This window comes from Python bivittatus, unplaced genomic scaffold, assembly GCF_059951505.1.
Source record: "Python bivittatus isolate LINGU-HERP-01145 unplaced genomic scaffold, Pbiv_v1 ctg000020_np1212, whole genome shotgun sequence".
Lineage (NCBI taxonomy): Eukaryota > Metazoa > Chordata > Lepidosauria > Squamata > Pythonidae > Python > Python bivittatus.
This window is the reverse complement of record NW_028277030.1, coordinates 42620001-42632980: the sequence shown is the minus strand read 5'-3', so window position 1 is coordinate 42632980 and position 12980 is coordinate 42620001. Positions and strand designations below refer to the sequence as shown.

Below are 12980 nucleotides of genomic sequence, written 5' to 3'. Positions count from 1 at the left end.
CAGTTGGCACACAGCAGTCAGTGTTGGTAGGATGGGAACAACAAATAATACACAAAAGCTTCATCTGAAATTGTTTTTGTGTTTCTGTGCATCATGCAGACGGGAGGAATAAGAAAGATATGGAAGTATTCTCAGCACAGGCCCACAAAATCTTTGCAGGTACATATTGCTGCTCACTGAATTCCAATAATTGACAATGGTAGAGTAAAAAAGTTTTCTTAAAGCTGCATTAGAATTCTTTTAACAGAAGATGGTGCCAAAAGCAGAAGTTTCTGAAGTGGGGGAAAATCTAGCTTAACAGCACAGTCCTATTACTTGTGAGCATATTTACTTTTTCTGCTAGGCTAGGTGCTTCAGGACTGATGAGCCATGTTCGCGTCGCACAATTTACCCAGTCTAATGCTACCCTGTGTGAATTTCCATAAGCCAGCAGCAGATTACCAGTCAGGCAGTGAGTCACCAACTTTGTAGGAAGTCACAGAGGTGGCTGAGAAGCTGCTTTTTTAAAAAACTTCAGTAGCCCAACTGCAGTCAGGGTTGGGAGAGGCTTCTCAACCCCATCTCCTTTCTGTCCATTTTTTCCTACGTGGCTGCAGTGTGAGTGTTAGGGGCAGGAAGAGTAAATATAAGCAAAATAGGAAGTTCCTAGAATGGCCCTGACAGTGTTGGCAGTAGGAAGAGACATGCAACTTTCTCTTCCATGGCCACACTACAGCACTAACTTGGAATACCTATTTTAACACAAAACGGATGTGGGACAGGTGGATAGGGCTACCAATCTATTATCCGCCTCTCCACCACCACCCCTTCCCCCCTTATTCTAGTTCAGCATGTCATACAAACAGTCCTTGAGATTGTGGGAGAAAAGTCCTAAAGCTCTTTTCTCCTCTTAACACAGACTAGTATTACCCACTGAATAAACCCAATCACATGGACAACCATTTTATTACACCTCTGCTCCTTTCTTCTACAAAGTCTTTTGATTTTGGCAAGGATAATTAACTGTATATAGTGAGGGTGTCATTAAGGCTTTGATAGAGAGCAAGATTTACTCACTAGGAGGCCCTGTGCCTTTGAAAAAGAGTACTTTCTGGCTCTGGCAAAGTCTTAGTCCTACTCATTTATAAACTTCACCTTTTAGTCATGTAACTCCTTCCCTGGGAATACGTCATGGACCAGAGGGGGAGAGGGGGAGAAGCAAGCAAGAGAACAATGAGATTCATTGTGCAAACATCAATATGCTTAGAAGGTTTTCCTTCTGTAGAGTCCAACAATGAAAATATTGGTAGGAATTTTCAGGAAGGCTGGGAGAAAAATAAGATGAAAGTTCCTCTCTATAAAGGGATTTTAAATCCATTCTGAAATTATAGGAAGAACAGATCATATTTAAAATAGTGGTTTTTTGCTTTAGTAGCTGGGTAGGCTTTTTTTTTTCTTTTGGTCTTTCCAACGTTTAAAACTCCTGTGTTTTATATTAAAGCCTCTATATACAGGAATGAAACCTCTCAAGTGGAATCATTTCCTCCTACCAGTGATTGCTCCAGATACGGAAGCAAACTTGGACAAAATGCTCACCTTCATTCTCAGAGGTGTGTAACTCCATGCAAAGAACAACAACAAAAAAGGAGGGGGATGAATTGGGATAATAAATAATGGAAAGTAGACAGCATGCAAGTAAAGTACATTTTATCCCATTTTACCTTCACAAGAACTTCGGTGATGTATCATCAGGATAAATGAATATCACCTGTGCAAAGCTTCATTGTGACTATCATACCTGAGTCAGGGTTATTCATTTAAAACATTTAAGTACTGTATACTCCCTTAACAGTTCTGAATGCTATTTTGCCAAGTCCAACACTTCATTCGGTACATTGTATCAGAGGAGACATCAAGAGAAATGGTAGTAACAAAAATGTAAGTATGTTGGGGCAAAGGGTGCTGGGATACAAACTGTAGTGATTTGCTACTTTGCTGTATTTTCTCAGAATAACCCAGGGAAATTAATTATTCCTAATAGTCAAACTTGGAACTGAGGCTGAATTAATATAGCTTGCCCAGTGTGATTCAAGGCTGTGCTTGCACTTTAGCTCAAGTCTCGGAGGTCCACTTTCTGTGTTAAATAAGAATGCAGCTTTCTTCCAATTTTTAAGCACTCTAAACATTAGCACAGTTATCTGCTGAAGAGACACTCTGACTTAGCTCCTTGAAAGTCTATCTGGCACCCATAGTTTGAAAGAAAAAAAACCTTAAAATTAATTAGAAGAGTTTAAATAAAATGGATGATAAAAATCAATGTTAGATATTTATGCATAGAAAACAGATTTAAAGGAAGTTTTTTCTTAGGCTTAAGCATTATGCAGTTTGTAATCTTAATACACAGCTGTGGGAAGTACAAACCATAAACAATTTAAAGAAGCCATAACCCCACAGAGGCTAAGCTGATATAGTCAGCACTGGACCCAGTATCAAGACCTTCCATTGCTTACCAATTTTCTACAAGTGAAAAACCATTTTGTTATATTCAGTAGAAGATTTCACTCTTTATTTCTTACAGATGAGCTCACCAGGTTTTTATCCTTACATATATTGTCTTGCATATCTGCTGATATATTTGTTGAATCATTTTTATTCTCACATGAATCTTTTTCTATATCTTCCACATGTTTGCAGTCTTGGCTAACATTTTCCTTGTTTTTCCCTTTATGTTTTTTTAAATGGGAAATAGTCTCCTTCTGATTCAAAGGCTCAGCAATGTCCACTTTAGAGTTGTGACATTCAGCACTGCTGTTTTTTACCATACTGCTCTGCTTAACAACTTCAGGGGGGCTGTGTTTCTTACTCTGATCACTATCTGTACCATTTTTAATATGCTCTGTCTTTTTCTCATCATTTGTTTTATTCCTTGAGTTACAAATTTCAGATACATTCTTGGAATCTTTTGTCTTTTTATGTCTACAAGTTGAGTTGTTGCGAAGGGACACTGGCGAAGCCAGCTTTTTACTTGGTTTGCTTCCCTCCAACTTCTGTTTCCTTGGTGGCCCCCATATGAAATGGTCAGAGGGCGTGTAGTGCTGTTGGGCAAACCGTAGAAGTTTCCTCCTCTCTCTTCGATCTCTAATGGTATACACAAAATATTCCAAAGCACTCTGTTTAATGTTGGGGATAGTTTCTTCTACAAGAGCCTCATGAAGAATCAATTTTACAAGAGGAGGCTTGAAACTCTCATAACCAAGTTCACCAAGGCTCTTCAGAATTCGGGTGATTCTCAGATAATTATGTTGGGATCTGCAAAGAAAGATAAACCAGACTCAAAATGACAGGAAGAAAAATAATTATCTCAGAGAAAAAAGAGTGGCTGAAAAGTCATCACTACCTGTCCTGTTGACAGGAGGAGGACAGGATGTCAAGTATCAAATGAAAGTTCGCACCCTGATAGCTAAATTGCAATAATCTGTTACATATGTTATGAAATATAAAAACTGACAAAAATAGCATTCCTACCTTGAATCCTCCTCTTCTCTGATTGATGGTCACAGACCAATAATCACCAAAAAGAGAACTTAAAAAGTACATGGTAAACTAGACCTGAAACAATTAGCAATAAAAAGGGGATACCAAGTGAATTTCTGCAAGCTGTAGCTACTGCTAAAAACTTGGTAACCTTTTTAGTGGTTGCCATATTTGGTCTTGTAGGAGGAAGTCTGCAACCTTTAGTCAAATGACTAAGATTTCTGACAATCAGTTTTTTGCCAAATGCTATGAGTGATATAACAGACAATTTAACTGAACATAACTTACTGACTCAACCTCTGTATCTGAACATACACAAGTGTGGTTATCATATGGAAGACTAATATATCTGCTTGTTGTCATAATGGGTAATACGTCAATTTAGGCTAATGTAAAAAAAACTCCTGTGAGGAACATGTAAAATGGTATAAAAATATCTAGGAATTGTCCAAGAAGGATCAGCAATTGCACGATAATGAAAATGACTAACTTTGGCACTGCCATTTTGAAGATTTAAATCCCAAATCCTCCATTTACATTCAGCCAAGGCCTTACCTGGTCCAAAGGATGATATACACTGTAGCAGGGAGGGAAAAGCCACAATATGCCAAATCAGAGTAAAATTGCCTCCCCATGGATGCTCCTCAGAACATTATTTTCAACCAGAATCTGAGATGGCAAAGTCTCAGGCAGACCCCAAGGAAGATACAGCCAAGCTCTAACCAAGTAAGGGCTTTTGAGGTTGAGGGAGGAACATGAAGTGCAGTTTTAGAAGTCTAGATTGAATAACTTCCAAGAGAGAGGTATCCTTGTAAACACATAGCTGGGCACCATAGAGCAACAAGCCCAGAATTTTGGTTTTATATAATTTAATTGCTGCAGGAATGTAATTATTGCCTTTATTGTTTGTATATTTAAGAATCATGTTGGAGGCTTTGGGGGCTCTTATACAGCATTCACGTAATTGATTATTCCAACAGTGGAAGTTTGGAAATGGATGCCTAGATAGTTACATACCAAGTCCTTAATTTGGTCAAATGCTGTATTATTAATTTTCCATCTAATTAGAGACTGAAAGCACTTTATAGACTAAAACCTTATTTTTAAATAGTTAATTTCAAGAGATTTCCTAAAACATGTCACCAATGCTGCCAAGCATCTATGGAGCCCATTTGTGTTATGGATAGGATGGCTGCATGATCTACAGAAATAAGAACGGAAATAGATCAATGGGCAAGAGTTGGAGGATAAAATTCTAGCTCAGCAAGAGCCATGACTATGGCATTAATATAGAAATTAAACAATAAAGTGTAGAGATAGGAGCAGTTAAACTGGATGCTTCTGGAGAACATCCTGGTCCCTGAACAGACAGAATTCAGATCAGGATAGGTCAACTTGCAATTCTACACCATTTAGCTGAGAAATACTTTAGCCCTTCTAAAGGCACCTTTTATGCCGTTGCTGAGTCAAGGACAACCTTTGACTCTATTCTTCCTAAGAGACTTTAGAGAAAATTAGTTTCAACATCCATTGACTGTTGCCTTCTCTCTGATATGTACTACCTCTTGAGCCTGCTTTCCAACATTTGTTTATCCTAGGAACAGCCAATGATGCATAGACAAGCAAAGTTTATGATACTGATATCACTGTTCAAGGCAAATATTATTATAAATAAATGAGAGGAGAGGGAGAAGTAAACATGGAAACAATCCTGTGTTTCCCAGAACTGCCATTCCATTCTCGTACAGATATATGCTATGCAATTATGTAGTATGTGTCAGTGCTACATTCATTACATTCTTGTGTCTTGATAAAACTGATAATATCATATCTGCACCTCTTTCTAATTTATCTCTTTTTTAATGTGGGAGAGAATGTTAGCATGTGAGAAGAAGAGAGATAAGAGAGTAGGATTTCTGGCTTGGATTCAGAAAAAGGGGGAGGAAACAAGATAGCTCTTGCCCACTGTGTATACTTCTCCTGCTTTTGGTATCACTGAGCATCTATGTATGAATATAAAGGAAATAAATGTATAACATTAGGTATCTCACTGACCATCTGGGGACCTACAATATGAATTGAACATGCCAATTTGAATTTTACACAGGTGCAGTCCAAATACTGGGTCCATATTTTGATGACTGGAGATGCTACAGGAGAGAAAAGTATGATAACTGCTTAGAAAAACAAATCTGGAGAGAATTGTCTGATTTGGATTCTGACAGTTCTCAAGCATCTTCTGCAAGACCTTACTTACTCATTCAAGTGCTGGAATCTTTCTTGCCAGTTAGCAGCTCGTGCTACATTCCCAGTTTTATCAATCAATTTTATCCCAAAAAACTCCAGCATCATTTTGTAAGCTAACAGGAATCTTCGAATTGCTTCTTTTGTTTTTTTGAACTCCTGTAACACATTTTTACAAGAATGCACAAACAACAAGAGCATTACACATACAAAATTATTGTAGTTTAAATAATTAAATATTAGCATTACATTATGAATTAGATGCTTTACCTCAATTTCACAGGTTGTCAATTCTTTTGCATAGAAATTCAGTCCTTGTTCTCTAAGTGGAAACAGCCTACATTTGAAACAGATGTACAAGTTTTTCTGAAACTGAAACAACTTTAACCAGATTTAAAACAAATTAAAAAGTAAAAGATACCAACCATTGTATGTAAGTGTGATTGTGTTCCAACTTTTCATAATCTCCTTTCCATTTATTCAGGACCTCTTCAATATAAACCCCTATAAATATATCAATGAACATACACCTTCTAAATACTATTTAGAAATTCAGCATAAATGTAAATAAAAGTGGTACAATTCTTTAGATTAGTACTTATTGTCTAAAATGAAATATATTGATATTTCTCCATTGTTTGAAAGACAAGGAAATGTATGAGATTAAGTATCGCCAAAGATCAAACAATGAGCCCTTGGCCCTTCTTTACCTGGTGAAGTACATGGACTCTCAGTGATGCAAAGCTAACTTCAGAATCATGGTGCCTCAAAGACCCTTCAAAAAAGCATGAGATCTCCTGAGGCTTCTAGAGAACCTAAGCTTTGTCACATGATTTCCCACCTCTTTCCTCCACCATGTAGGACAACAAATGCTCACTGCAGCCATACATATGGATGTTCTAAGTCTTAAATTCAGTGTAATGTCTCAAGGCCCTGTTTTCTTGGGAAAGTCATGATGAGAACCCTGGCAAACAAGGTGAAGGAGAAATAAACTCAATTTAGTATGTCTTACTTCTATATCAATATGCATAAGATAGAGCTGTGAAACCAAATGTAAGGTAGAACTAGTTTGACCATCTGATTTACATAGATCTGAAACTGAACAATAAATAAATGGTACTTTGGCTTATGCTACGGATTACTTACCATCAGGTTTAAAGGGAATTTTGTTCTTGTAAAAGCGGAGGTTGCACAAATCATTCTGATATCGCAACTCTTTAAAGTTCTGCTGAGCAGAAAGGAAGACAAATGCAAAACATTATCATCCAAACAAGTTTGTAAGAAATACTCTGTAACTGAAATTATTACCAGTATGGTTTTAATAATTTCAGAGTGCAATTTGGATTATCCAAAATTTGATCTCACATAGATATCATAGATAAGCCAATAAAATGAATATAGTAATAGTAAATGTATAGTAAGTGAGTTATTAGGATAGTTAAGCTACCATCCTATAGTCCCTCACTTAGAAGTGAGTCTCACTGAACTGAGCAAGACTGACTTCTGAATAGACACTTATGGTATAAAACTGCCCTGTTCAGCTTTAAGTACAATTTAAACAATCTCTTAAACATATATCTATATGATCGCTAGGAGTTGAAAATGACTTGATGGCACATAATCAATCTTAAACATGTTCAGATAGAATAAAGAAACACTGAAGTCACAGAAAGCTTGCTGTCAAGTGAGTGTATATATCTCAAGTAATTAATTCATAAAGTAAACAATAAAATGATTACAAGCTTTTTTTTAGCTTCTCCTCAGTTTGCATTTTTTGGATTTCCATATGATATGTAACAGATAAAAACTTTAATAATCTCACTGTAAGTGTTATGTTATATCGTTCAGTTCATTTCTTAACTTCAAACCTTCGGCTTTTCTACAATAAACTTCTACAATAAACTTTTTTTTAATCAACATGGAAGCTACAGTAAGCTTTTGTAACACAAAACCTAAGAATTTGTAACTTTTGTATAGTTCTCTATATAGCTGTCATTAAGATAAACAATTCATCAATAAACATTTGAAATAAAATATACTTGTATTTTAATAATACTAATCATAATGGCAATAATGGGAGCCAGTAAAGGACACCAATATCTCCCATTACCTATCTTCTAAGGCCACTATATATATTTTTTTAAATTTGAGGTCTCCACTGGAACTGCAAAAGTCTTCAAGGACTTAAGTTTAGTATAGTTCTATTTCAATGAAAGCTCCCAGATTACAAAACGCTCTTACTGGATATTGATGACGATATTTATATAAGTCTCTTGCAGCATAAAAACTTCTCTTTGGTTTAGATGTCACATCAATTGAATCATCCCCCTGAAAGAGCAAAGATTTCAGTGAAAAGCGGCAGAATGAGCATAATCATTATGTTAAATCTTCATATACGGAGCATTTGGCAGCATGAACTTATATTATTTCTACATCTCCCTCCTTCCATCCCCCCCTTTCTTGTTTTTCAGATCCTTTCCAACCATGACTCCTTACACCCTTCACCCCAGATCTGAAGCTTGGAGGATCTTCCAAAATATCTCTACCTGATGTCTACAGAATCCAGGGATAGCTGCCCCAAGAAAATATGTTAATGAACATCACAAGTAGGCAACATGTAAGTTTTACCATCATGTCAATCAGTAAGCTTTTCCGAGGAATCTTATTTGTTTTCAAGACCGAGACCTGATATCTCCCATTCTCTGGCTCTGATAACAAGCAACGGCACTATTCAGCTTGGTTATTCTCTCTCAAAGGGTTAAGTTTATACATTGTGCTAAGCCACAATTCAAAGCTTATAATGACTAATTCAAAATGTAACATGCTAAGCCAAACACTGTGGCAAAGTATACCTCATGAACTTAGTTTTTATATAAACAGTGGTACAGCTGTAAATGACATAGATTTTATTATGGTGTTTCTACTTTTTGAAACAGTTGTCATTATGGAAATCAGAGGAGCTGTATGTATCTAATGTAGGAACTATCAAATACACATTGTCATACAATTTTCATATAACTGTGGCTTTGCTGAAAACCTGAGGTAGCCCTGTAAACTCCTATGGTGATTAAGTTAGAACAGCTATGATATATAAATATGCACCAAATTTTGTGTAATCAGTAACCAGCTATATTAACAAAAGAATGAAACCACTCTATATTGAAAATTTTAAAAATTCAAAAACATGTAAGAATTATGTAGCATTCTTATGGTCTTAGCTCCAAATCTGGAGTTTTCAAAATATTGGATAAATTGCTACTTTTATGAAACAAGCATTTTAAATCATGTGGTTTATCTATGTAATTTCTTTCTTTCTCAACTCTTCTAGTATATTAAGATACTTAGAATTTTTGTCTAAAATCGGTTAGTTACTAATAATTATTCTTCATTTGAGGGGCCATTAAATGACCATTTCTGGTCCTGAAGCAGCATAATAAAGCTAACTAAAGTAATCATTCATAGATAGCCAAGTCCTACAACTTACATTAATTTAAAGGAGCTCTGTGATCTGTGTGACTGCAAAAAGGAAAGTGTCATTCAATGCCTCCTCATAACTAAGAAATTTTAGACAAGACTCTAAGTACCTTAATAACCTGGAAATATGACAGAATTGATGCTATCAAATGGAATAACAGGTAGTTGCAACTGAAAACAATTATTATCCATGGAAAAACCATACATTAATAAGTTAAAAGATAGGAAGAGATTCAGTGAATTTTTTCTGCTGATGTTTGGTTTGTGTCAAAAGAGCAATTATCCTTTCTCTTGTGCTTTCAAAATCTGTTCTGGAGGTTTGCAGACCCTTCAAGACAGATCTCAGAAGATATGGGGTGGCTAACAAAGAGAGGTCAGGAGGAGAAATCACATTGTGCATGTACATTATATTGGAATAAACTTAACTAAAAAGTTACAGGGTTTGTAAAATTGAATCTCAGTTGAAGAAACAGATAAATATTAGTATGAAAGCCATGGGAAGTAATACTGCTTTTGTGCCAGGCAATGGCAAGAGTACAGCTGGACTTCCTTATCTCCACTGAAAACAATATTCAAATATATAAAGTTGGCTATGAAACCTCAGAATAATCTTTGGAACTTCATGGTTTGCCATACCAGCAATTACTAATCAAGTCACATAGTCTGAGCAAATACTTTAAAAATGTTGGAACTGTTCACATGCAGAGAACTATTATGAGAACAACTCCTAAACTATTTTTTTTTTTTTGCACACTAAAGGATATAAGCTTCCATTGAAGAAAGCTTCACAAAATTCAACATAATACACTTTAAAATAGCAGTGTAGAGTTGAATATTTCAAGTCTATGTTGAAACACACACTTATTTCTGGAGCAGGATGAATGCAAGTTTAGAGGGGAGTATAGAGCATGCACCTTGAATCACAGAACTGCAATGTACATTTGTGCACTTGCTCCCCTACTCATAGCTAACTTGAATAAACTGTCACACAGCATAAAACAACAGGTACAAGCCTATTTGCAAAGGAATCTCATTTTCTCATTATGGTGGGGACCTCATTTTAACATGTACAGTAAGTTGTGAGTGTAGGACTGAGACACTGGACCAAAACATTAACTATAGCAATTCAAAACCAATTCAGTTGTTCAAAGTTTTTGCACCATTAATTTCCTATTCTACTAAAACAAACAAACAAGACACACACACACATGCACACACACACGCTGTGTCTATTAATATTAGATCCACATTAATTTTTGTAATCATGTGGTTGTGGTCGCCAAATATTTTCCTTACAGTATCTACAGAAGAACAAACACTTTAAAAATAGATGTCTTTTCTTGAGAGTCTGCTTAAAAACTTGACGCCACTACCATCCTGCACTTGGCTGATCTTAAAAAAAAAAAAAATCTAAGCAGGATTTGACCTGGTTAGTTCTTGAACAGGAGACCACTAAAAAATAGCAGGGTTGTAGGCTAGACTGGAAAATTAAAAATCCATCCCAGAAGAAGCCAGTGGCAACCAAGTTATGTACAGTTGCCAAGAAAATTACATTAATGTGTCCATGAACTCACCAGTGGAGTTTGGTTCAAAGTAACTTTTCCTTTTAACAAGTATGATGTGACACATATCTAGCCAGAGGAAAAGATCCCTAAAGAAAATAAAGCACCTTAAAAGTTCTAGTGACTGAATCCATATCCTTGCCTATCTTTCATACAGAGAATGTGGGTCTGATGATTTACTTATTTATTTATATTTCAAATTTGTCACCGCCCATCTCACTACAAAGCAATGATGTCACAATCAAATTAGCTAAACTATTAGCTATTCTGATGGCTTCAAGGGACTAATTAGATATGATGTGCATGGATATATATAAGTCTTCCTGGTGCCCTAAACTGACACTGTAGTCCAAGAAACACTTTGAGTGAAATATTTTTAAATATTAAATACCCTTGAATGAGGATTTTAAACGATGAAAATAACTTTTTATGAAAGGTTAAGAAAGAATATGCAACTGTATACCATTTCCAAAATCAGGGCTGAGTTGTTCTGCTGTAAGTAAATAACATCCACACAGATTTCAGCTGGGGTTTGGTTCAGAGTTGCAGATTAAGGAATAATAAGCACTCTTATAGTGCAATCCTACATACGGTATATCTATTCAGAAATCAGTCACATTGTTTCAAGAGGGCTTACTCCCACATAAGTGCACACTGGCTTGCATCCATTCTGCTTCAGTGGCTCTTCTTTTCATTAGTCATACATCTATTCTTAACCACATTGTAACAGATAAAGCACTTTAATCACTTTCCATCATTTTTTAAGATTTGGAGCCTCCCAGAGATCCAGAATAAAGCTGAGAGAGAGACAGCAATTTGCACCTTGGCATCTCCACAATATCTAGCTAGTCAGGAACTTTACCAACTACATAAGAAGATATACAATATTGTAATTGTATTGTACAGTGTTGTAATCTTTTCTATTTCTGTAACAACTTAATTAGTCTTTACAATTAAAGTAAGACTATTTTGCTAATTATGTAGAGTTGTTGGGAGTTGGGCAGCGTTGAATTAAAATATTTATCTATCTATCATCTATCTATCTAATAAACCTTGGAATGAAGCCTGCTTTATGCATGTTTTTAAAACTTTCCTGGGGATGCATCTTTTAAGAAAAGATATAGCTATTACTAAAGACATAGTTAATACCTCAGTATCTCTGGGCAGTGGTTACCTTCAGTGACCAGTTTTCTACTGGCATCCTGCCCCTTAGAAACTAGCATGTAGTAAGTGAAAGAAATGAGTGAGGAATCCAGCGGTATGATTCTAGTACCATTAACATTATGTAATGGATTTTAAATAATTAGTGAAATAGAAGTGTGTGCCAGGAGAAAGATAGCAAATTTATAGTGCCAGACTAACTTTTGCCTGAATAATCCCAAAGTCATTGAGCCTAATGCAAACACAGTCCCACAGAATGTTTGGTACAGTCAAGTCATTTCAAGTCAAATGCAAGTTCAGTTCAAATCATGGACTCATCCATACAGTTTTCTCAACAGTAACTGTAATTTGATTTATATCCTGCCTTTCTAGCCATAATCAAAAGGTGAACTACCTAAAGCAACTATAATGTTAAAAAAGGATGCAGTAACTTTAATGCACTGATATTGTGAAGTAGGGTTAAGAGAGGTATCTGTGTTGCACAGGAACTCATAATTCAGTGTAAAAGCTATATTTTCAAAGCATTAAGTTTTCCTAAACCTAAAATTCAAATTTAGAAACTACATTATAGTTTGAAAATTGCATACTGTTATCATTTTCCAGTTTAAAAAAACAGAAACCAATCTAGATGTGGACAGAAGATAGGACTTCTGGAAAATAATTATTAAATAAAATAGTGAAAAATTTACAGTATAGCCTATGTAGAATTTTTCTTTCCAAAATGTGTTCCCCATGTTTTAAGAGAAAATAGTAATCTGAAATGATACAGATTTGTTACTATACATTTTAGTCCTTTGCTAAATTCCAGAAATATTTTAATTAAAATATATATTTGTCCAAAAGACATCATTTATGCATATGTCCATTAAATTTAGTGGGACTTCCTGTTGAGACATATATAGGATTGCACCGCAAAGCACTTATTGGAATGCTCTCAGAAAACAAATACAGGCCGATGTGCAAACAGAATATACACACAGAATACACACACATACACACACACACACACACACATTATATGGTGTA

General features: G+C 35.6%; 1 protein-coding gene and 1 long non-coding RNA gene across 20 annotated transcripts in view; one reads left to right on the top strand and one right to left on the bottom strand.

Moving 5' to 3' along the window:
* LOC107326363 (uncharacterized) overlaps positions 1–12944 on the top strand; it is a 92743-nt gene extending 79799 nt beyond the window's left edge. For 2 of the 19 annotated variants that reach the window (XR_003085796.2, XR_003085793.2), the window contains exons 7-9: positions 100–159; positions 1481–1589; positions 8229–12895. This is a non-coding gene — a long non-coding RNA (uncharacterized LOC107326363). Of the gene's footprint in view, positions 1–99; positions 160–1480; positions 1918–5620; positions 5679–8228 lie in introns of all 19 variants that reach the window. The other 17 variants (XR_003085794.2, XR_003085792.2, XR_015795632.1 and 14 more) reach the window with 14 other exon arrangements.
* Positions 2317–12980, bottom strand: part of OGFRL1 (opioid growth factor receptor like 1) — a 13185-nt gene continuing 2521 nt past the window's right edge. The window contains exons 2-7 of the mRNA XM_025173127.2: positions 7999–8085; positions 6904–6985; positions 6183–6261; positions 6028–6094; positions 5771–5916; positions 2317–3288 (exon numbers count right to left, since the gene is read on the bottom strand). Coding sequence (XP_025028895.2) covers positions 2538–3288; positions 5771–5916; positions 6028–6094; positions 6183–6261; positions 6904–6985; positions 7999–8085 — 1212 coding nt within the window. The 3' untranslated portion in view covers positions 2317–2537. The remainder of the gene's footprint in view (positions 3289–5770; positions 5917–6027; positions 6095–6182; positions 6262–6903; positions 6986–7998; positions 8086–12980) is intronic.